This window comes from Furipterus horrens, unplaced genomic scaffold (genome assembly GCF_987537825.1).
Source record: "Furipterus horrens unplaced genomic scaffold, mFurHor1.1.pri manual_scaffold_2, whole genome shotgun sequence".
Taxonomy (NCBI): Eukaryota; Metazoa; Chordata; class Mammalia; order Chiroptera; family Furipteridae; genus Furipterus; species Furipterus horrens.
The window spans coordinates 123,843,122-123,867,071 of record NW_028327172.1 but is presented as its reverse complement, the minus strand read 5'-3'; the positions used below and the strand labels follow the sequence as shown (position 1 = coordinate 123,867,071).

The window sequence follows — 23,950 nt, the reverse complement described above, 5'->3', positions numbered from 1 at the left end:
TGTTTATTTTCATTTGTTTCAAGAAACTTGTTGATTTCTTCCTTGATGTTATTGTTAACCCATTCATTATTTAATAGCATGTTATTCAGTCTCCATGAATTTGAATGATTTTTGTTTTATTCCCTTGAGGCTAGTTTCTAATTTCAAGCCATTGTGATCTGAGAAGATGCTTGATATAATTTCAGTGTTCTTGAATTTGTTGAGGCTTGTCTTGTGTCCTACCATGTGGTCTATCTTTGAGAATGTTCCATGTGCATTTGAAAAGAATGTATATTTTGCTTTTTTGAGGTGAAAGGTTCTGTATATATCAATTAATTCCATTTGCTCTAGAGTGTTGTTCAATGTCACAATTTCCTTGTTGTTTCTTTGCCTGGAAGATGTGTCCATTATTGATAATTGATAATGGGGTGTTAAAACCCTCTGCTATCAGTGTGTTGCTGTCGATATCCTTCTTGAAGACATTTAAGATTTTTCTTATATATTTGGATGCTCCTATGTTGGGTGCATATATGTTTACAAGAGTTAAATCTTCCTGATGAATTGTTCCCTTATGTATTATGAACTGTCTTTCTTTGTCTCTTGTTATGGCCTTTGTTGTGAAATCTATTTTTTCTGATATAAGTATTGCTACCCCAGCTTTTTTTTCACTTCTGTTTGCTTGAAATATTTTTATCTATCCCTTCATTTTCAATCTGTGTATTTCTTTTTTTCTGAGGTGGGTCTCTTGTAGACAGCATATACATGGGTCATGTTATCTTATCCATTCAGCTACCCTATGTCTTTCGAATAGAGGATTTAATCCATTTAATGGATTATTAAATTATTATTTATAAGTATGTATTCATTGTGATTTTTCCCCTTTGTACCTGTGTTTCTCTCTGTCTCCCTCTGTTTCTTCATCTTCTTAAAGCAGACCCTTTAGCATCTCTTGCAATGCTGATTTTTGGGGGATATGTTCTTTTAGCCTTCTGTTGTCTAGGAAACTCCTTATTTCATCTTCCATTTTGAATGAGAGCCTTGCTTGGTAGAATAGTCTTGGTTGCAGGCCTTTGTTTTTCATTGCTTGGAATATTTTTTGCCATTCCCTTCTGGCTTGTGTTTCTTTTGAGAAATCAGCTGCTAGTGTTATCGGAGCACCCTTCTATGTTATTAGCTGTTTCTCTCTTGCTGTTTTTAGGATTCTCTCTTTATCTTTGAATGTTGAAATTTTAATTATGATGTGTCTTGGAGTGGGCCTATTTGGGTTCATCTTCATTGGGACCCTCTGTGCTTCCTGGACTTGCGTGACTTTTTCTCTCATCAAGTTAGGTAAGTTTTCTGCCATTACTTTTTCAAACAGATTTTCTATTCCATGCTCCTCTTCTCCTTCTGGTATCCCTATGATATGGATATTATTACACTCATGTTGTCCTGCAGCTCTCTTAATACCTCTCTATTCTTTATTGTCTATTTTCATTTTGTTGCACTGTCTGGGAATTTTTTTCTACATTGCCCTCCAGCTCACCAATCTGATCTTCTGCTTCATCTAGCCTGCTTTTGATTCCTTCTGCTGTGATCTTCAGTTCAGAAATTGTATTCTTCATTTCCTTCTGGCTCTTATTGATAGTTTCTATGTCCTTTTTAATGTTGGTGTAGTTCTAAGTTCCTGGTAGCTTTTTTGGAGTTCTTTGTAGTTTTTTTGAGCCCACTGAGCTCATTGCGCTTCCTAATAACCATTATTTTGAATTCTGATAGTTTGTTTGCCTCTATTTCATTTACCACTCTTTCTGGGGATTCCACCTTTCCTTGCAATGCGGCGGGTGGGCATTGTGTCTTTGTCTCCCCATTTTTGTGACTCTTTGTGTTTGTGTCTGGTTTTTAGATTGATCTGCTTTGACTTCCTTTCTTCGTGGTATGACACAGTGGGCAGGGGCAATGGGCTTTGCATATGCAGGGCTCTGTTCTCTTCAGTGGATTTAGCTGCAAGGAGTACAGACCACATAGGCTGAACAGTTTCTTTCAGCCCTTTGAGATCTGCCAAGTGAAGGTTGGACTGCCAGATAGGCCACAGGTGGATAGGGTGGGTGGGTTTCCAGCTCTGCAGAATCCTTTGTCAGGTGCTGGAGGGGTAGGGAATGGTGGGACCCTTTACACTGCTGGCCCTGCCCCCTGGCACAGCCTCAGTGTGTACCAGCTACCCAGGTCAATTCCAGGATTCCTGTCTGTGTCCTGGTTGCACCCCAAACCATCTGTGAGTCACTGCTATGGTGTCTGTTGGGGTCAGTATGAGCACCAGACAGCACACAGCTTCTAAGTCTATCCTCTCCTCATCCCATCCATCTATGCTGTTTGCTCAGGTATGCCCACATTCAGCTTTCTTAGATGTGTTGGAATGCTGTGCAGGGAATCCTTTGCAGAATTATAGCTGTCTGACTTGCAACTTCATGGGGTCCTCTCATGCCATCCTGCAGCTCATGTCCTACAGTGATTTTTGATTTACAGAAAAGGTGCAGAGATGGTGCAGCCCTTCACTGAGCTTCCCCTGATTTTGACATCATATATGGCCCTGGCATATTTGTCAAATAGGAAATTAACATTGGTTCAATACTATTAACTAAACTCCAGACTTTATTGGGATTCACTGTTTTTTTCCCCTTAATGTAGCATTCTTTTCTGGGATCCAATCTATATTGATAAAATACTGTTAACTGAACTTCAGACTTTATTGGGATTCCTCCCCCCTCCCCCCTTAAGACAGCATTCTTTTCTGGGACCCAAAGTACATTGGCTCAATACTATTAACTAAACTCCAGACTTTATGAGGATTCACTGTTTTTCCCCTTAATATAGCATTCTTTTCCAGAATCCAATCTACATTGGTAAAATACTGTTAACTAAACTTCAGACTATTGGGATTCACTGTTTTTGTTTTTGTTTTTTCCCTTAATTTAATATTCTGTTCCAGGATCCAATCTAGGATACCACTCATTTACAAACAGATACTATAAGAATCTTTGTGCATATTCTTAAATTTTATCTAGAAATGTAGCTCCAGTCTATATGGCCAACAACAGTTTATAATTGCATCTCACTTATTAATGCTTGATATTTTCCTATAAAATTATTTCTAAATTTCAATGAGTAAAAGTTACTATCCTACTGTTTTAATTGCATTTTTGAAGGGTTTAACCATCATTCCATATACTAGTCACTTGTCTTTTCAAAACTTTTGGTATCTTTTGTACATTTTTTAAGTGGGGTGTTCTACTAATTGATATATACACACTTTGTATATTAAGGATATTGAAGTTTTGTCAAGGATGATACAAGAATTTTTATCATTTGCCAACTGTTTTCTTTGGAATCGTTTTCTATTTTTATATCATTAAGTGTATTCTGCGTTACTTCTGTGATTGAGTCCACTGCTCTATGCTAACAAAAGTAGCTCCCATTCTTATACCAAAAGTTTCAGAGGTAGATATATTAGCTATATTATTTTTACTTTTTAGGCCTTTGGAAATTAAATTTGATGTGTGAAACTGAGAAAATTTTTCCTATAATTTGCTAAATAATTAACCAATAGCTCTAGCACCACTGTTTTTGAAATATTGTTTCCTGCTCCTTCATAGTGTGGTGCCTCTGTTAGGGGTTTATGCTCTCAATTTTATTTCATGGTTCATCTGAATAATCTGGAGTTAGCATAAACAGTTTTGGGATTCATTATTTTAAAACATAGTATATATCTTTGCATTATGGTCAAATCATGTTCGACAAGGGTACCAAGACTGATAAAAGGGGAACAGACAATCTTTTTAACAAATGATGTTGTGAAAACTGTACCCACATGCAAAAGAATGAAGTTAGATCCCACCTCACAGCATATGTAAAAATTAACTCAGAATGGATCAAAAAGTTAAAAGCTAAAACTATAAATCTCTTAGAAGAATACAAGGAAAGTTTCATGATAGTGAATTTGGCATGAATTCTTGGCTATGACACCAAAGACATAGGCAACACAAGAAAAAAAAAATGGGCAGATTAGACTTTACCAAAATTAGAAACTTGTGCACCAAAGGGCCATTCTGGCCAGAGGTAGAAAAGATGGGGGAAACTAAGCATTTAAATAAACAGGGTAATTATAGGTACTGAAGAGGGCACTTGAGGAAGTAAACTGGGTGTGTTTTTTAGGGAGTGTTTTAGTTCATTTTGGCTGCTATAACGAAAGTATCAATACTGGGTGTCTTATAAATAACAGGAAGTTATTTCTCACTGTTCTGAAGGATAGAAGTCGAAAATGCAAGGCGCCAGCAAATTCAGCATCCATTGAGAGCCTTTCCTGGCTCACGGATACCTACCTTCAATTGCAGCGTCACATGGTGGTGGGCAAGGGAGGCCTCTGGGGTCTCTTGTCTAAGAATACTAATATCATTACTCAGGGTGTCACCATTATGATCTAATCACCTTTCAAAGGCCCTACCACTAAATACCATCATATTGGGGATTATATTGCCATACATGAATTTAGGGGGTACACAGATATACAGTGTATAGCAGGGAGATCTTAGGAAAGGCTACTTTGGATAGGGTTTTGGTTGGAGGCCTCCCTGAGGAGGTAACCTCTGAGATGTGACCTATATGAGGAAGAGTGAGCCATGAAAAAGATGGAGGTTACTCAAAAAATTAAAAATAGAACCACCATGAGCTCCAGCTATTCCACTTCCAGATATTTATCTAAGCATGCAAAGCACTAATTCAAAAAGTTTATACACCCCTATGTTTATTACAGCATTATTTACAAAACCCAGAATCTGGCAACCAAAATAACCATTCAATAGATGAGTGGATAAAGAACTTGTGGTACATATATAAATGCAGTATTACTAAACCATGGATGAACCTAAAGTGTATTATGCTATCCAAAATATGTCAGACAGAAAAGACTAATACCATATGATTTCACTTATATGTGGAATCTAAAAAGCAAAATAAACAAACCAAGCAAACTCATGGTTAAAGATAAACTGATAGTTGCCAGATGGGAGGGGGCTTGGGGTGATGGATGAAAAAGATGAAAGGAGTTAAGAAGTACAAATTCTCTGTTACAAAAAAAATACAGGGATATTAAGTGCAGCTTAGGGAATTTACTCAATAAATTGTAACTATGTATGGTGTCCGATGGGCACTAGACTTATCGAAGTGATCACATCATAAAGTATATACATGTCTGATCATTATGCTATATACCTGAAACTAATATAATGTTGTATATCAACTGCAATTGAAAAATAAATTGAAGACATGCTTGCCAAAATAGCTTACTTAGCTTCATCCTTTTTCTCAAATAATGCGGGACTTGACATGGCAAATAAAAAACTTGAGCTGTGAGACAGTCCTGGGAGTAACTTTTATTCAGCTGGCTAAAAGCTTATGTAATACTGGGGCCATCTCCCTCTTTTGGCAGGTCTACTCCCTCTTCCATTTCCTAACTTGTCATCTGGTAAAGCAGAATTTTGTTAGGCAGTTAAAAAAAACCAAGAAACAAAAAGCCAAACTGATACTATCAAAGTTAAAATATAATGTTTAATAAACACATAAAGTTATGCTAGAGATGAAGACTAAAAATTATACATTAAGCAGTTGGTAAAATTAATATAATTTTTACATTTCAAAGAAGTCATAAAGTATAAAATTGTAAAATGTCTACATATGCAAGGAAAGCATTAATAGCCCTTTCAATGACTTATCATATAAAGCTGTTTTTAAAGTGCTACAGGGTGAGGCATTATATTTAAAAATTTAATAAACATTTGATTTCAACATAGTCTCACAGAACAGTATTTTTCTCAAGTAAGCTACAAACTTTTTATAGGAAAGTCGAAAGAAGCATGTGTAATATTAAGGAGTAATAAACTTGCTAATCCCAAGTTATTAGTACAATTCAAAAGCACATGAAATTCCAAACTGGCTTATTCAAGGTGCAGTCTAATCCACACATGTATCTCAGCTAAAATCTACGCAACAGCCTCTCCATATACCCACAGTTTGTTCCTGGGAATTTAGTTTGTTAGTTTTGTTTTTTTTTAATTAACAAAAATCTGCAAGGCACCTAAATATTAACCTGTATTTTATTTGTCCATATTGAAAATGCAGAGGGGAGGCTGCTATGGGACCCAGTGGTGGCAGTACACAGAAGTGCTTTAGCGAGAACTCTCCAGGCACAAAGACTGGCAAGTCAGAAATGAACAATGATACCTCTTAACTACCTGCCTAAACATCTCTAAGCTTCAGCTTATCAGCTACAAAATGGCATCCTCTTAATAGTTTTTGTAAGAATTTGTATGCCTGCAAGTAAAGCATTAAATATGATGCCAGCAGGAGAGGCTCAAAAATATAGTTGTTTCTATTATTATTATGATGACTCTGATACTAGGAAGGAGTATTATGGGTAAAGAAAGGAAAGGGCTAATCACTCTTTGGATTGTGTTCTAATTGGGAGTGATCCTGGCATACGGGGCAGGACAATTCTTGTACAGAATTGCTCAGACATTTAGCATCCTGGCCTCAAGGCAGCAAAAGGCCAGTAGCAAGGCCACCACTGTGGTAACCAAAATGCACCTGTACCTTTCCAAACAGTCCCTGAAAGAGGCCATTACCTTTCTTGATAACTTCTTTTCTAGAGGGGCCTTATAATTAAGAAACAATTTAATTATCTTAATAACAATGCCTTCCTGTCTTTGAGAGTGGTATTTAAGAATGAGATACATTAGGCCTAGTGGTAGGAGAATAGGAAAGAAATGTTCAGTATCATCTGAATCCTTTTTTGATGGATCCCAGTATCAAAACCCAAACACTCACTATTCAGGGCTCAAGTCAAAAGGCAGAGCTGTATCTTTGCAAGTAAACTCAGCAGAACAAATCCTGCCATGAAGCCACTTCTTCAGCCAGGCTGTTTATGTAGGTGAAATAGAAGGTAGACATATATCTTCAGACCTTTCTTCAACATTATTGGGCCAGGGTTCACTTCCTCCTGTGTCTACAAAAAGTCAAAATTAAAATCATAAATAAGAAGACTAACAAGAACAAAACAAACCCCCCCAAAACTGATACAGGTTCTGTGCCAAGAAAAGCTCTAACTCAGCTTAAACTCAATTCCCTCTCTGACAAAGTATTCAAGTCTGAACAGATCTTAAAGAGCTAGGTTGTCGTCGTCGTCGGCAGCCGTCCATCTCGAGAGACGATGGTGTAGCTTCTTAAGAGTCTATCTGCACCGCCGAGAATGGCTGTGCAGTCCGACTCGGGAGTGACACGGTATCTGTCTCCTCCCGTGTTGAATTGACATCTTGCGATGACGCTGGAGTGTCCTCTCCAGTGAAGCTGAAGCTACAGAGCCTGGGCAGGGTGATATGGAGGGTCTGCTGTTGCCCATGCAGCAGACCCCCCCTCTCTTCGCAGCTGAAGGGTCCAAGGGAAAGACGGAGTCAATACAGCTTGGCTTCAGGTGCGCCGTAGGAGTTGCCGGTGTTGACTACAACGTCAAACCGCCTTAGGGACTCCGGCTCCGGATTTTCTGTCGGGGTTTACTCCCTTAGCCTTTCCCCTGAAGAGGTATGCCGCAAGGCAGCGGAGGTTTTTTGGAGTCAGAGTTTTCCTTCTCTGATGTGCCCTGACTGGAAGATTGAACCAGCGACACTTAGCTCGCAGGCCGATGCTCAATCCACTGAGCCAAACCAGCCAGGGGTAGATACAGGTCCTAAAACAGCTAGGTCTTCTGTCCACTCCTAAATCTGTTCTCTGAACTTGGCAGTGTTTTGATGATGTCAGAACAGACACGGGGCATTTGACCTTCACTAGTGCTGTGAGCTTAAGGCAAGTTTTGTTACCAACACAATGACTAAGGCACTGAGAGATGAGGAGAAATGCTCACTGGTGGGAGCCACTGGGGGTAAAATGCAGATCTCCTGTTTCCCAATCCAGTACTTCAGTCCCACCCCCAAGGTCATGGACATGAGGCTGTTTCAAGGTGAAAGCTCCCACATGCTACTCTCCTTTTAGTCTCTAATCTGAGCCTAGCCTGGATCTGCTGTCAACTGCAGAAGGAAGAATGTGGTCAGCGGACATATATTTACATTCTGTTCACCATCTCTTTTTGGAGATGTCCTTTACCTCCTTGAAACGATTATATTAAATGGATGTGGGGCCAGAGTTAGACCATATCTTCCAGACAGGTTGGGCTTCTTAGAATCCTCAGGTAAAGCAAATGTGAAACTCTGCATTAGGCTCACAAACATCAGGAAGAGTTCCATCTTTGCCAGCTGCTCTCCCATGCACACCCGCTTCCCTAAAGTGGAATCAGAAATAGGCAAGCATTATAATGCCACCTCTTCTCCTATTTCAAAAGGATACAATTACATGAAATACCTAAACTGAATATTTTAAATGCAGACAATAGAGTTTTAAAATAAAATTGCCACATAAACCACATGACCTCCCGCAGTAATGCTGATCAGAATTTTTACATAGGAAATGTTGACATTTTAATTCCTATGCTTGTAAATCTATCTTCATCCTAAATAGAAACTAGAGACAGATCCAATGTTGTGGCTACCTTGTCTCCTCCTACTTAAGTACCTACTTCTTTCTTTCCTGTGGTCTTACCTGGATGATTAGGGAAGAAATAAATCAGGTTAAGACTCTCTGGAGAGTTCCTTTTCTATAGAGAGACTCCTGCAGGTCCCAATCTGGGACCTAAAGGAGGGAGTGCTGAGAAGCAAGAACCCCCTCTCACCCACAGCCCAGCCCAAGGTGAATAGCTGCTCTTATTTCCAGCGGTTCCCTGGGACTCAGTCACCTGAACAGTTCAGAAATGAAGATTTCTGGGCATATTTAAAGATTTAAAGCCAAACTGCTTTCACTTTGTTTTCAAAACCTGAAATGAACATAGTGGAGATGTGCCCTTTAAATTATTGTTCTATTCTCTTATGTTAGCTGGCCAAGAGAGAAAATTTTTTCAAAGAGTATTATGAAATAATAAGAGATTCTTTTGATTCTACTTCATTTTAAATCATGCCATTAAGAAAATAAAAGTTTTACTGACCTATCCCAAAAGGGATAAATGTTTCTTTTTTCAGAATTTGTCCTTGATCATCCAGAAATCGGTTAGGGTCGAAATCATCAGGTTTCTCCCAAATGGCTGGGTCTCTGTGCACTGACCACAGGTTGGGTACTATCATTGTGCCTTTAGGAATAGTGTATCCTTGGAGCACTAACACAAACAAACATAAAAAAAGCATCACTTAACCTGCTTTTGACTAAACAGTTCTCTGCAAGCATCGTTTGGGAAAAAATATCTAGTTCACATCTAGCTTCATAATTTGCTGAGACTAACCCTGAGGTACTTGCAGGCAGGGGCAAGACCTTATCACCTGGCAGTCTTCCTCCATATCTCACCAGGTCCAGTCTGACAGTTGCTCTGACAATGTGAGGTAGTGAATTAGATCAACCACAAAAACATCACAATTAAAACATGAAAACAGAAATCACAGTGCATACCAGGTATGCATTCCCCCCAAATAGAAATTCCTAATATTGAATTAGTTGTATATAACTTTATACACACACAATAATACGATGCGAAGGTATACTGAGGTAGAGGGACGTACAGGGAACTCAGCACTGCCTCTGACCAGCTGATAATTTCATATGCACCTTAAACAGTACCTAAAAAATACTGCACACATAGTGTATCTAATTTGTACCAAAGAAATTGTTAAATGTCACTTATAAGTGATTGCCTCCTATAACTGTCTCGTAACTAGGTTTAAGCCTGTCACATTAGCGTCTGTCTCCAAGGAGGTAAAATACTTGGTAGGAGGGATGTTTACAGAGAGACTGACTGCCTATCCGCGGTGGGGGAAAGTAGGTTTACAGGTTTGACTACACAAAACAGATTATTTGTGTATTATTATTTATTACTGATTGTGTTATTTTCCATGTGAACAACTGGATTCCTACCTTTGCTCACCCTGTGTGTCAAGAGCATGACCAAAGGGACACATTTCACTGTGGGGGGGTTGGAACAGGTACCCCCAGAATCAGATGGGGTCTTCCAATGCTTTACAGCTTTTGCTTAATTTGCAGAATGGTAACAATTGAAGTAGGATAATTCCCTTAGGTTAATTCCCTAAATATTGAATTAAGTTAAAACCCCTAATTCCATATTTACACTAACTCACCTGCCCTCTAAGAAGAGGGCGGAGAGACAGGTGCCTTTGTTAATTCTAGCTTCTTGTGTCAGTGCAGCCAGTGTAAATGGCAGCATAACTTGCTTGACCAGTGGGAGCATCTGTGCTCTGAAGACTAGACAGCTGTTCACAACAGAAGCTGTGCGGGAATGCCAGGACTGTAAATAACGAACAAACGTGAACTGAAGCACTCCCTGGGCACTTCATCCTCTATGACACAAAGCTAAACCATCAGAAGGATCAAGCTAGGTGACGGCCACCTTAATTCTACTGGATTAAGGGGCTGGGCTTCCCTTAAGAACATTCAAAGGGGAAGGCTCGAGACTTGCCTGTTTTCTCTGAGGTCATATGAGGAATGGAAAGTGGCACCACCGTAGTCAGCCTCTGCACCTCCATGATGGTGGCTTCTGTGTATGGCATCTGGGCCTTGTCAGTGAGGGAAGGGGCTCTGTCAGCACCAATGACCCTTTCAATTTCTTCATGAACCTTGTCTGTACAAAAAGGAAAGAATAAACTAGGAGATAAGCCAGCAGTGAGTTGAGACTGCCCTCCTATGCCCATTTTCCATTTTCCTGGACACACAACCAGTAACTTGGAAATACAGGCCTGACCCACCCTGAGTGAAGTATTGGTCAGATATCCAAGAGGAGCCAGCTGATCCCAGGGACCTTGTGCCACTCTGTGACTTGGATGGAAAGCAGACAGAGAGAGGAGGTAAGGGGAAGACAGTCCGTATTCAGGAGCACTCTGAACCATTCTCATATGAACTTTGGACTGACTCTCTAAGCTTTTATAGGTGACAATGTGTGGTAGCCCTACATGGCCCTCAGTCATCCCTGCACCTCTTGGTTTTCACAGTCTCACACAGTCCCCTCCCAAATTGTACCAAGTTGGTCTAAGTGACCAATAGAATAAGGAAGAAGAGTTGGCATGTCAGTTTTGAACTGAATTCATAGAAGACACTGTGGATCCTGTCTTGGCCATTCATTCTCTGGGCCAAGGTCAAGCAGCTTCATTAAAAGGTCCAAGCAGACCACAAATCTTTCACATTTGGATCCCAGTGCCCATTTCTGTGGGAAAGGAAGCCAGAATCTAGTTGAGACAAAGGACTTCTGGCCAAGATGGAAGCATGGGTAGACACGCTGCATCTCCTTCCACAGCTAAAAAGGAATACCATTACTTCAAAACTGGAGACAAGCAGAAGTTCCAGAAGATTAAGTTGCAATGAAGTCCAACAAACAAAAATATAAAGAAGAAATAATCATCCAGACAGGTAAGTGGGGTGATGCCGGGGCAGAGAGGAAGTGCTGTGGCAGCAGCAGTGGCTACAGCACCATTAGCAGGCCAGCAAAAAGCACAGTCATACTTTTAAAAAAGTAGGGAGGGATCCCTGGGGAGCAATCTCATCCATAGACCAGACTGTGCAGCCCATGGTTCCAGCGTGGGAGAAAATAAAGCCACAGTGCTTTTGACTGTGAAAACCAGGGCGGGGGGTGGGGTGGGGGTGGAGGTAGAAACTGCCGGTTTCTCAGCAGAGTCTGTAGACTCACCTACTCTGGGAACAACGGCCAGGGCAACAACTAGAGCAGCGCCAGTCCTATACAGGAAGTGGGAGAAGTGTCTGGAAAAGGGGTGAGTGCTAAGCAAGTGGCATTGTTCCCTCTCAGACCCTTCCCCCACATACAGCACAACAACATGGTGAAATGGGTTGGCCTGTATTGATGAATACCTAAGGCTCCACCCCTTAGAACATAAGAGGTGTGACAGCTCTGCCTAAGACACAGAGGCAAACACAGAAGGCTGTCAAGTTGAGGAGACAAAGAAGCATGGCTCAAAAGAGGGAATGGGACTTCCGGCCAAGATGGAGGCTTAGACGGACACGCTAGGTCTCCCTCTACAACTAGAGAGGAATACAACTACTTCAAAACAAAGGATAACTAGAAATTCCAGAAAATAAAACTACACGGAAGCCCAACATATGAAGTTATAAACCAGCGGTGCCATTTGGGCAGGTAAGAGTTAAAGAGGGCAGCGCTGTTTGTGGTCGCACCTGGAGCGGCGGGGCGGCGAGGAATCCCGGCTGCGGTCAAGCCCCTGGGGGTGCGCGACCCCGGCGCTGGGGAGAGCGGCCGCCGCATCGCCTTGAACAGTGAGGCCCAGGGGGGCGGGAGGACGAATCCCGGTCTCCTAGCTGAATAACTGTGTGAATCCATCTTGGACCCCCGCCCCCAAAGAAAGCACCACAGGGCTGCGAAATAGGTCGCAGACAGGCGCCAGTCGCTGAATTGTGACGCGTACACAGGCACTGCCCCTTACAGCCGGCCCAAGAAAACAAAACGCATCTGTCAAAATGAGGCAGACAACTATAGAAATCCCGGTGGTGCAGCTCACAAGGCAACAGATAGAGAACCTGACAGATGAACAGATAAGAAACCTGTCAGAGGCTCAGTTCTGGGCCATTGTTATCAGGTGGCTTACAGAATTCACAAAAGAGCAGGAAAAAGATAAGAAAGAAGCGAAAAACATTCATAACGAAAGGAACAAAACCACATACGAGACAAATGGTGAGGAACAAAAATCCAGAGTTCATTTCAACAAACTGGAATATGGAGAAGGAACAAGCAGTCAACCAATGCAGAGAGAGGAAATGGGAAGCAACAATGAGAGGATCAGAAACCTCTGGGACAGCTATAAAAGGCCCAACATAAGAATCATTGGTTTGCCAGAGAGCGAGGAAGATGAACTAGAACTTGAAAAATTGAGTGAAAATATAATAAAGGAGAACTTCCCAGACTTGGGGAAGGGAATAGACTTGCAGGTCCAGGAAGCAAGGAGAGTTCCCAAGAGACTGGACCCAGGGAGAACCACTCCAAGACACATTATAATCAAAATGTCAAAAATTAAAGATAAAGAGAGAATCTTAAAAGCAGCAAGAGAGAAGAAAAGAATTATGTACAAAGGGGTCCCAATTAGACTATCAGATGACTTCTCAAGAGAGACCCTACAGGCAAGAAGGGACTGGCGAGAAATATTCAAAGTAATGAAAATCCAAAACCTACAACCACGAATACTCTATCCAGCGAAATTGTCATTCAGAATAGAAGGACAGAGAAAGTGTTTCCAGGACAAAATAAAACTGAAAGAGTTCATTAGATCCAAACCACTGTTATATGAGATGTTAAAGGGACTGGTTTAAAAAACAGAAGCTAGGGAGATGAAACAAAGGCAAACTAAACAGGCAACGAGAGTGGAAAAGGAACTGTGGGTACGGGAAGCATATTGGGGGGAGGTCAACAGGGAGGGGGAGTGGGGAGAGGGAGGGAGATGATATAGGAATTGGGGATCATGGTAGGAGGGAATGGAATAGACGGAGAGAGGTTGGGAGGAACTGTATGCACAACTAATGGACATAATCTAAAAGGGGGGGACAACTGGAGGGAGGGGGGCCACCGGGTGGAGGGGAGCAGAGGGAAGGGAAACGGGCACAAATGTAATATTTTAATCAATAAAACACATTAAATCTGAAAAAAAAAAAAAAAAAAAAAAGAGGGAATGGATCAAAGTTCCAGTGGGAGAAATAAGCAACGAGGAGATAGCCAACATAACGCATGCAGAATTTAAAACACTCGTGATAAAGATGCTCACAGACTTCACAGATATGCTTAAGTGTGGCAGATGCATAAGAGAAGAAGTGAAGACTATGCTACATGAAATGAAGGAAAATCAAGACAAAACCAACAGTGAAGGTATGGAAACCAGGGTTCAAATAAATGAGTGGATCATAATGAAGAAATAAAAAGTCAACCAGTAAAGATGGGAGGTCCAAGAATTGAAAAAAATGAGAAGAGGCTTAGGAATCTCTGGGGCAAATTTAAATGTGCTGACATCTGAATAATAGGGGTGCCAGAAGAAGAGGAAGAGCAAGAAACTGAGAACTTATTTGAAAAAATAATGAAGTAAAACTTCCATTTATCAAAGGAAATAGACATACAAGTCCAGGAAGCACAGAGTCCCAATCAAGCTAGACCCAAAGAGGACCACACCAAGACACATCATAATTAAAACTCCAAGATTAAAGATGAAGAGAGAATCTTAAAAGGAGCAAGAGAAAAAAAGACAGTTACCTACAAAGGGGTGCCCATAAGACTTTCAGCTAATTTCTCAAAAGAAACTTTGCAGGTAAGAAGGGACCTGCTAGTATTCAAAGTGATGTAAAGCAAGGACATACAACCAAGATTACTCTATCCAGCAAAGCTATCATTTAGAATAGAAGGGCAGATAAAGTGCTTCCCAGGCAATGTAAAGCTAAAGGAGTTCACCATCACCAAGCCATTATTATATGAAACTTTAAAGGGACTTATTTAAGATAAAGAAGATCAAAACTATGACTATTAAAATGACAACCAATTCACAGCTATCAACAACAGAATCAAAAAACAAAAATAAAAAACAGAAACAAACTAAGCAAACAACCAGGAGAGGAACAGAATCATAGGTATGGAGACCATTTGGAGGGTTATCAGCTGGGAGATGGTAGGGGGAGAAATGGTGCAGGGATAAGAAGCATAATTGGTAGATACAAAATGGACAGGGGAAGTTAAGAATAATATAGGAAAGGGTGAAGTCAACAAACTTATGTGCATGACCCATGGACATGAACTAAGAAGGGTGGGATTGCTGAAGGGAAGGAGGGTACTGGGCAGAGGGAAGCAAAGGGAAAAGAAATTGGGACAACTGTAACAGCATAATCAATAAAAGATACTTTAAAAAAAAAAAAAAAAGTCCAAACAGTAATACCTGCAGCCAGTAGACAAGTGAGTAAGCAAACTTGGAAGTGGATTCCTCAGTCCCCAGCCAGATTGACTACAACTTCATGAGAAATCCTAAGCCAGACCACCCAGGCTAGCCATTACTGATCCTCAGAAACTTGGTGAGATGTTGTTCTTTTAAGCTACTAAATTTTGTGATAATGTGTTACTTAGCAACAGATTAACTAAAACAGGTAGGCACAAGCCCATCTAAACTATGCAAAAAATGCCTCCTCAAACATGTCCACAACCTAATCCCCTGAACCCTGTGAATAAGCTACCTTACTTGGCCAAAGAATCTTTGCAGAAGTGATTAAATTAAAGACCTTGAGTTAAGGAGATTATCCTGGGTCATCTGGGTGTACTCAATCTAATTACAAGGGCTTTAATATCAGAGAACTGTTCCCAGTTGAGTTTAGAAGCAGAGGGAAATGTGACATTGGATGAATGGGCAGAGAGATGCAACATTTCTGGCTGCAAAGATGGAGGAAACTGGAAATGGATTCTCCGCTAGAGCCCTCAAGGAAGAATGCAACCTTGCCAACATCTTGATTTTAGCCCAGTGAGACACATGTCAGACTTCTAATGAACAGAACTATAACAAATTTGTGTTGTTTTAAGTCACAAAGTTTGTGGTTATTTGTTATAGGAGCAATAGAAAACTAATACACTATCCTGCCCTATGTTTTTCCACTATAAACAGCCACTGGCATTCACTGCCTATAGGTATCATGTGGTGGACCTAGCTCTGTGAACTTGTGAAGGTCACGTAACTTCTCTGAGCTTCTGTTCTCCATTTTCAAAACAAGATAAATGGGTTCAGATGATCATCGTGGTCCCCTACAGCTCTAAATTGTTATTCCTTTCTAAAGTTCTTTTTTCATCACAGATTCTACACAGAATCTGACCTGTCGAGATTTAAAGCAGTATGATACTGTCTAGAAACTTGAGTGTCATTGTTAACACCATACCAGCTCCCTATGAGATGGAAGTACTATATTTCCATTTTGTTTTCCAGCCTAAAGACACTGTTTAGTGCTTAGAACCACAGGATCACCAAGGTGGCTGATCCTATTGTAAGTAACCTATTTTCACCATGAATGAAGAAAACACTAATTACCTTGTATGTCAGGGTTCAGTGACATATACAGAAGGCACCAAAGCAAAGAGTTAGTTGTAGTATCAGTCCCAGCAAAGAAGAGATCCCCGATGATATAAAATAAGTAATCTTCATTAAAGCTACTATTGCTGTTATTTTTCTTCTCTTCCTCCATTTGGAGAAGGTACATGTCTATGAAGTCCTGAGGGTTCTCAACATCCAGAGACTCTCGATGGTCTTTGATGATTTTTTTAAGGAAACAGGTAATATCCTTATCAATTTGTCTTAATTCCTTAAACGGTCCAAAGGGAAGGTAATAAAGCCAGGAGCATATGTTGACCAGTTGGAGCTGGTTGTTCAGACAGATTTCTAAACCTCGTGACATAAAAGTAAGCATTTTCTTAAACTCACTGTTGGTGTAATCAAAGCGCTGGCCAAAGCACATGGAGCAAATGATGTTAGAGACGGCATTGTTGACAATGGGGAAAGGGTTGAAGGGGTCTCCTCCATGCTTTTGCATTTCCTCTTTCACATATTTGAACTCCTCGATAATCTTGGGCTCCAAGCTAAGCTTTCCTAAGCCAAAATGACGAAGAGTTGAATGAGAAAACTTCCTCTGTTGTCTCCAGACTGGACCATAATGTGCGAATACAATTCCTGCAAAAGGACACACGAAGAAAAAGTTGAGAGAGAGCAATGTCTGACAATACTCACCAGGATGTACCAGGAATGTAATCTGTTTTTCTCAAGCCACTTGTGCAAAATTCATATACAGATAAAGACCACTAAGCCCTGGCTGCTGTGACTCAGTGGATGGAGCGTCGGTCGACCTGCGAGCCAAGCATCGCTGGTTCGATTCCCAGTCAGGGCACATGACTAGGTTGCACGTCAGGTCCTCAGTTGGGGGCGCAAGTGAGAGGCAACCACACAGTGATGTTTCTCTCCCTCTCTTTCTCCTTTCCCCTCTCTCTAAAAATAAAATAAACAAATAAGTAAAAAAAAAAAAAGAAAAGAAAAAAGACCACCAGCCAAGACAAATGATTAGGAAAATGTAATTGTCATGATAGTATATATTTCCAATAACAAAAATCACATGCAATTCGATTAAGGAAAATTTGTGTTGTACAGCTTATTATTGTAGATACTAACTTCTGATGAAATGAAAAGCAATGAGTTTCAATTAGTTAGTGTATAACTCAAGTCTTATTTTCATGAGAATGAATCCAGCCTTCAAAAATATTTCAGGCTGGATGTATCCATATTCTGAACATTCCAAACTGAAGGATTACTATGGTAACAGACTGCATATGAAAGCAGGAAAAATACCTGATTGTGCTCATCGTTAAAATCCCAGCTTCTGGTACAGTGCTGGCCACAAAGGAGGAGCTTGTTTAATATGAATTGAATAAATGAAAAGTCCAACTGGATTAGAACACTGGCCATCAAAGTTTGGAACCAAATAATGGGCAGGTAATCTAAAATGTCCGCTGTTGGCAACAGTCCCAATTTAAAAACATCTGAACTCAAAATTGTTTTTGATTATTCTTGACTCTTTAATTTTATATAACACTTAGTCATCTGGTCAAGTTCTATTTTTTAAAAAGTGCTTTGGGTATTTTGATCATATTTAATTTATAGATTAACTTGACAACTGTTTTCTTTTTGATAATTGCACTTACTTGCAATCCAAGAATAAATTTTACTGCAGTTATGTTTTTATACTTTTTAAAAAAATGTTGTAGGACTTGTTTTCCTATATTAAGAAAAATTCATATTATAAATGAAAATATTTATAAATTTTCTTTCTCCAAATGTACTTCTGGATATACTGGCTTCCTAAATGAAGCAGGGTGTATTCTTTCTCTATGGAAGAATTAGTCTAAAATTATGACATGTTTCTCTTTTTTCTTCTGAGTTTATTCTTTTGTTCCTTTTTGGATATATAAAGCTGGTCTTTTGAGTACTTTTCATAACTTTATCTAATAAGTGAGTTAAGGCTCTGCAATTTGCTTCTGGTACCTCTTTAGCTGTAGTCCACAAGAATTGTTTGCATGTGTTTTCATTACAGTTTAATTAAAATTTTTTTCTCTCTTATGATTCTCTTGCCACCTATTTTGATTTGTCTCATACTGTTTTTTGACATCAATGAGCTTACTTTTTAGCCTACTATGTGATCAATTTTAATACAGCTTTCAAAGAGTTAAAAGGAATTTTTATTTAAGCAATTATTGGGCATAAGGTTCTTTATATGTCGAACAAAGAAAGCTTGATAACTGTTTAATTGAAATTTTCTGTATCCTTAATAAATTTTTATCTGCCTGCTCTCTTCACTAGTCAAATACATATGTTAAAATATTCTGCTATAATGTTGGGTTCATCAATTTCTTTTTGCATTCTGTAAATTTTGTTATAAGTAAATAAATGTCATAACTGTATATTTATATCTATGTATCTATCTGTTGGTAGGTACATATATACTAGACAATATTGTCCTGCTATGTCTATTCTCTTTTTTCCCTTTCTTTCTTGCCTTCTTTAGTATTGAGAGAAACAGGGTCAGTTCTCACCCTTAAATTTTTGAAAAGCTTACTTAAAGTCTAATTCAGTGGTCATCAAATTAGAGACCAAAGGCCAAATCCAGTTGGCTCCTCTTTTTGTATTTCCAGAGAGCTAGGACTAGCTTTTACATTTGTACCTGGTTGGGAAAAGAAACTGAAGAACATTTTGTGGTAGATGAAAATGATATGAAATTTAAATATCAGGGCCGATAAATAAAGTTTAACTAGAACACAGCCAGTTACTGTGTCACTATAATTAATTTACAAATAGTCTACAGCTTTTGCACTAAAATGGAAGAGTAGTTGCAACAGAGATTAGTCCAGCCCAAGACAAGCAAATTTCCTTGTCTTCCTTTGCTGGTGGCCAGATTTGTAGACTGTTCTTCATCTAATTCACTCAGTTAAGCTCTTTAAGAGCCCTCTCCTTATCTGGAAGTAATTTTTAATCTTGTGTGGTACAAGGCCACATCTCTCTGACCTTGCTTCCCCAACTCTGCATCCTGAACTAGCCAAGAGGTCGCTAAAACCCAAGGTTCTCCAGAACATCTGCTTTCTATTTTCTGCAGGGGTGGAGGTGGTGAATGGAACTACTAGACTTTCCTAACTACTATTCTTTACAGGCATTTCCAACAATGGCTGTTTTTAGGCCACTGACTCACCTGTGTAGCTCTAATTCCTGAGCCTTTAGGGGTTCTGCAGGGTACACTGTCTCACACCCCACTAGTACTGTCCACTGTAGACACTTAAAGGTTGCCATTGTTCAGTCTATGAAGTCATTTGCCAATCCCGTGTCCATTTCTTTGTCTTCAGATGTTGTGGTGCAGGACTGGAAATACATTTTATCACGGGTAGAGCATATGCTTCCATTAAAAGTCTCTCTGGTTTGATGTGTGATTGTCACAGACAATGTTTCAACATTCCCCAAAAGAAAACTCAAGTCTTTGTTTAATAAAACTCCACAAACTGTTTCCTAGATGACCATAGCTTAGTCACTCTTCCTGTTTTTAACCTTGGCCAAGTCTTTTGCTGCAGTCAGCATTCACCAGGTGTTGTTGGGCCTTCTCTTTTCCTACTGTCTCATTCTAACTTGAGGATTCAATACTAATTCTAACTACTCTTTCATCATTCAGATACTATGTGGGACATTTGTGCTCTGTCTTATTGATCAAGGAATTTTTTTTTTTTTTTTTTGCTTTTATGTTCTTGGTCTGTATCATCTACTCACCATCTTTTAAATTACATACCTGTATTTTAGAAATACTTAAGCGAAATGCCCTTTTTATATCTGTTTTTCCAATATTTATTTAGAGTCTCCTATGTGCCAGACAATAAGGAGACAAAGATTTAGAAGACATAGTCCCTGTTCTCAAGATGCTTAGACTCTTGTGAGGAACTGGGTAAAACCAACAATCCAATACATTGTTGTATGTTGAGTTGTATTTAAGTTGTCATCATCGTCATCGGCAGCCGTCCGTCTCGAGAGACGATGGTGTGTAGCTTCTTAAGAGTCTATCTGCACTGCCGAGAATGGCTGTGCAGTCCGACTCGGGAGTGACACGATATCTGTCTCCTCCCGTGTTGAATCGACATCTTGCGATGAAGCTACAGAGCCTGGGCAGGGTGATATGGAGGGTCTGCTGTTGCCCATGCAGCAGACCCCCCCTCTCTTCGCAGCTGAAGGCTCCAAGGGAAAGACGGAGTCAATACAGCTTGGCTTCAGGTGCGCCGCAGGAGTTGCCGGTGTTGACTACAACGTCAAACCGCCTTAGGGACTCCGGCTCCGGATTTTCTGTCGGGGTTTACTCCCTTAGCTTTTCCCCTGAAGAGGTATGCCGCAAGGCAGCGGAGGTTTTTTTTTTTTTTTGGAATCAGAGTTTTCCTTCTCTGATGTGCCCTGACTGGAAGATCGAACCAGCGACACTTAGCTCGCAGGCCGACGCTCAATCCACTGAGCCAAACCAGTCAGTATTTAAGTTGTATATTGTATTGAATGTTGTATGGTGGAGGTGTATCGAAGTTGCATGGTAGACAGAGGAAGGAACACCGTATAAGCTGAGGAAAGGCAGTGCTTCTCAGAAGAGAGGTCATCTGAGTTGATATTTCATCTGCCAGGAGATGCACACGAAGACACTTTTTAGCAAAAACAAATAACTTCAGCAGGGTCAAAGAGGGTGTTTCAAGAAAGGCTAAAATACCTCATGGTGAAATCAAGTTAACATAAAGCAAGAAAGTAGAGGGAACCTTCTTAGAAGTGGCTTATTGGAACAATGAATTAAAAAAAAATTATTGATTGATTTTAAAGAGAGGGAAAGGAAGATAGAGAAAGAGAGAGACACACCGATTTCTTGCTTCACTTATTTATGTATTTATTGGTTGAATATTGTATGTGCCCTGACTTCGGAAATCAAACTCAAAACTATTTGGTGTAGGGGAGATGACACTCCAAACAAATGAGTCATCCCGCCAATACAGTCTAAGTATATTTGGAAAACTCAAATATAATAAATAACCTCCTCGCATTCTAGACCCTTTTGGCAGTGTGTTAACTCTTTTGAGGCTCTCTAAGCACATCACAGTTTATGAAACATCCCCTTTTCTGCTAATCTTTAGCAGCAAAATTATTTTAAAATACCTTGTGAAAAACATTTAATAATGTCATTGGTTTCTAATTCCTAACATCATTTCTTTTCTCTAACAGTCTACACAACTTGTTTTTGGACAATTTCACATTTTATAATTTTCTCATTGGAAACATTTAGCCAAAAGTGGGTTGGGAACCCCATAAGTCTTGCTCCGCCTTTAGCATCAATGGTCTCTCGTTTTCAGGTGATCAGCTATATCCATTTCTAGGCCTGTGAAATCTACTCAGAACTCATCTGCTCTTTCATTCTTTGATGGGCGTCTGGAAATACATTCACATTCTCCTAATTCTTCACTCTTGAAAAAGTTCCAATAGAAATATTTAGATGACCTGTTCTTTATGCCAAGTGAAGTCCATAAGCATTTTCTTTGTGACATATGGTTCTTCCTCTACCTTTTCTTATCCATCACCTTCATCAGCTACAGAAATTTTCTCAGTTCTTCCATAGCACATTTTGTTCAACACACATCCACCAGAATAAGAGCAACATTGCCTAAAACATCCCGTCCCTTGGAGGAACAATTGCGTTAGCTGAGACACTGAAGCACCAAATTTCCCCAAGCTTCCAGTGCTTTCTTAAATAAAGAGGAATCTGATAATAATCTGTGATTCAACTAATACTTCAAAACTGTCTTATTGTGAATTCTTGGCCAAACTATGTATCTACCAAGAAGGACCACAAAGAAGAAAATCTAATTTCTATCTTTAAAAATGTACATAAGACAGACATGCAACACAAATTACAATATGATGTGGTGTGTCAATAAATGCTTGCATGTATGCATTCATTCCTTTCTTGATTGCCTACTCTTGCCAATTAGTGGGGAACAGTGTTTTTACCAAAATGAACAAAATCTTTGTCCTCATGAGCTCACATTCTAGTGGTAGGTGAACTTGGTGACAGGCTGAATACTTTCAAAGTGTTTATCAAATGAAGTAAGAATGTGAAAAAAAAAACAACAACAATGAATTGTGGTACTGGACAGTACCTAAAGTAGGGCTTAGAGACAACAACTGGTTTGAGAGATGATGAGGAGTCAGTCAAGTGAAAATTATTTTGGGCTCAAGGATGACAAACTCAGTGGCCTGAAGCAGTCACAGACCTGGTAAGGACCCAGCTTACTGTGCCTAGAGCAGGTTAAAATGTACAAGTAAAAGGAAGTGGAAAGAGAGAAAATCAGAAAGGCAGGTAGGGTTAGAGTAACAGATACCCTGTCTTCTAACCCAGAAGAACTTGCCCACTCATGGACATGGACAACAGTGCGGTGATTGCTGGTGGGAGGGGAGTATAAGGAGACTCAAAAGAAACGTAAAAAACAAAACAAAACAATAAAGATTAAATTTTTTAAAAATTGCCCAAATTCGGCTCCCATAGGCAGGAATCACAATGGCTACAAATCCAGTGTTAAGTTAGCCAGTAGGCTCCCAAAGTGTTTTCTGGGCTTTCTATCTAAGGGAAAATAAATATCTTAAATTTTGCATGCAAAACTCAGCGGGGAAAAATATCCCTTCCTCTTTATCGCTCAGCCCAGTTTCTTCCAGGGACACCGCCTGAAGCGTGAGGCTTCGTCCTGGGAGCGAGAGAACGAACACCCCTGGAGAGACGCAGCCTGGCGCACACCGTGCGCTCTCACCTTTCCCTCCCATTACCCTTCCTGCGAGTTTCCTACTTCTGGTCTTGAAATATGAACTAATCACCATTGCTTACAGCTGGATGGCATGTTAAAGGCGCCTGAAAGGGTGGCGCCGTGACGCCCCCGCCGCCACCCCCCTGGTCTCGGATGCAGGAATGTGGCAGCGGGGCGCGTGCGGATGGAGGGGGCACAAGCCCCGCAGCCTCGTGCTTTCCCACCGCCCGCGACACCCCCGGCTCCCGGCCGCGGCGCCGCTCACCCTTCTCCTTGGTTATGAAGTAGACGAGCGGCATCCGCGGGCGGTCGCTGAAGACCTCGGCCTGCTGCACCAGCGCTTCGCGCACGCTGTGGAAGTCGTTGAGGACGACCACCAGGTAGTGGCCGATGAAGAAACTGTAGATGTTGCCATAGACCCGGGCCAGCTCGGTCAGCAGCACCTGCGAGCCCAGGGAGGAGAGCTCCACGCCTGCGGCCGTCGCCCGGCGGTTCACCCAGCTCTTCCCGCGGAGGAAGGGCGGCAGCAGCACGAAGCCGAAGTTGCCCACCACCGGCCAGGGCGCGGGCCCAGGGGGGATGCCCGGTGGCCGGCACCGCCGCATCCAGCTCCAGCCGAGCAGCGCCGCCAAGCCGAGCAGCAGCAGCGCGCCGCCGGTGGGGTCCAGCCGCAGCAGCCCCAGAGGAGCGGGCAGGAGACTCGGGGTCCAGGGCGAGCTCTGGTCTAGGGGCTGCGGCTCCACAGGGCTGTCCATGGCAGGTGCCCGAGCGGCTCCCAAGCGGCTCCTCCGCCTGTCTCCAGGAGAGCGCAAGCAGGTGTGACCTGCAACCTCAGCTGGGAGCCTGGGGAAGGAGGAGAGGCGGAGGGCGCCCGGATTGGCTGCACCCCTCCCCCCTCCGCCACACCTCCATCCGGCAGCTGCGCGGGAGGGAAGCTCAAACGCGCTCGAAATGCCGCAGGTGTGGTCCTCTGACGAGACGGGGCGCGCCGTCTTC

The 23,950-nt window shown here is 41.1% G+C and overlaps 1 protein-coding gene across 1 annotated transcript; it reads right to left on the bottom strand.

Moving 5' to 3' along the window:
- Positions 1 to 7,758: 7,758 nt before the first annotated feature.
- On the bottom strand, positions 7,759 to 23,788 carry LOC150019412 (cytochrome P450 2U1-like). The gene is made up of 5 exons (XM_090266391.1): positions 23,220 to 23,788; positions 16,149 to 16,784; positions 10,550 to 10,711; positions 9,074 to 9,241; positions 7,759 to 8,317 (listed from the first exon to the last, which is right to left on the bottom strand). The coding sequence occupies exons 1-5, from the start codon at positions 23,707 to 23,709 to the stop codon at positions 8,139 to 8,141; spliced, it is 1,635 nt and encodes a 544-aa protein (XP_090122517.1). The 5' UTR covers positions 23,710 to 23,788; the 3' UTR covers positions 7,759 to 8,138.
- Positions 23,789 to 23,950: the final 162 nt, after the last annotated feature.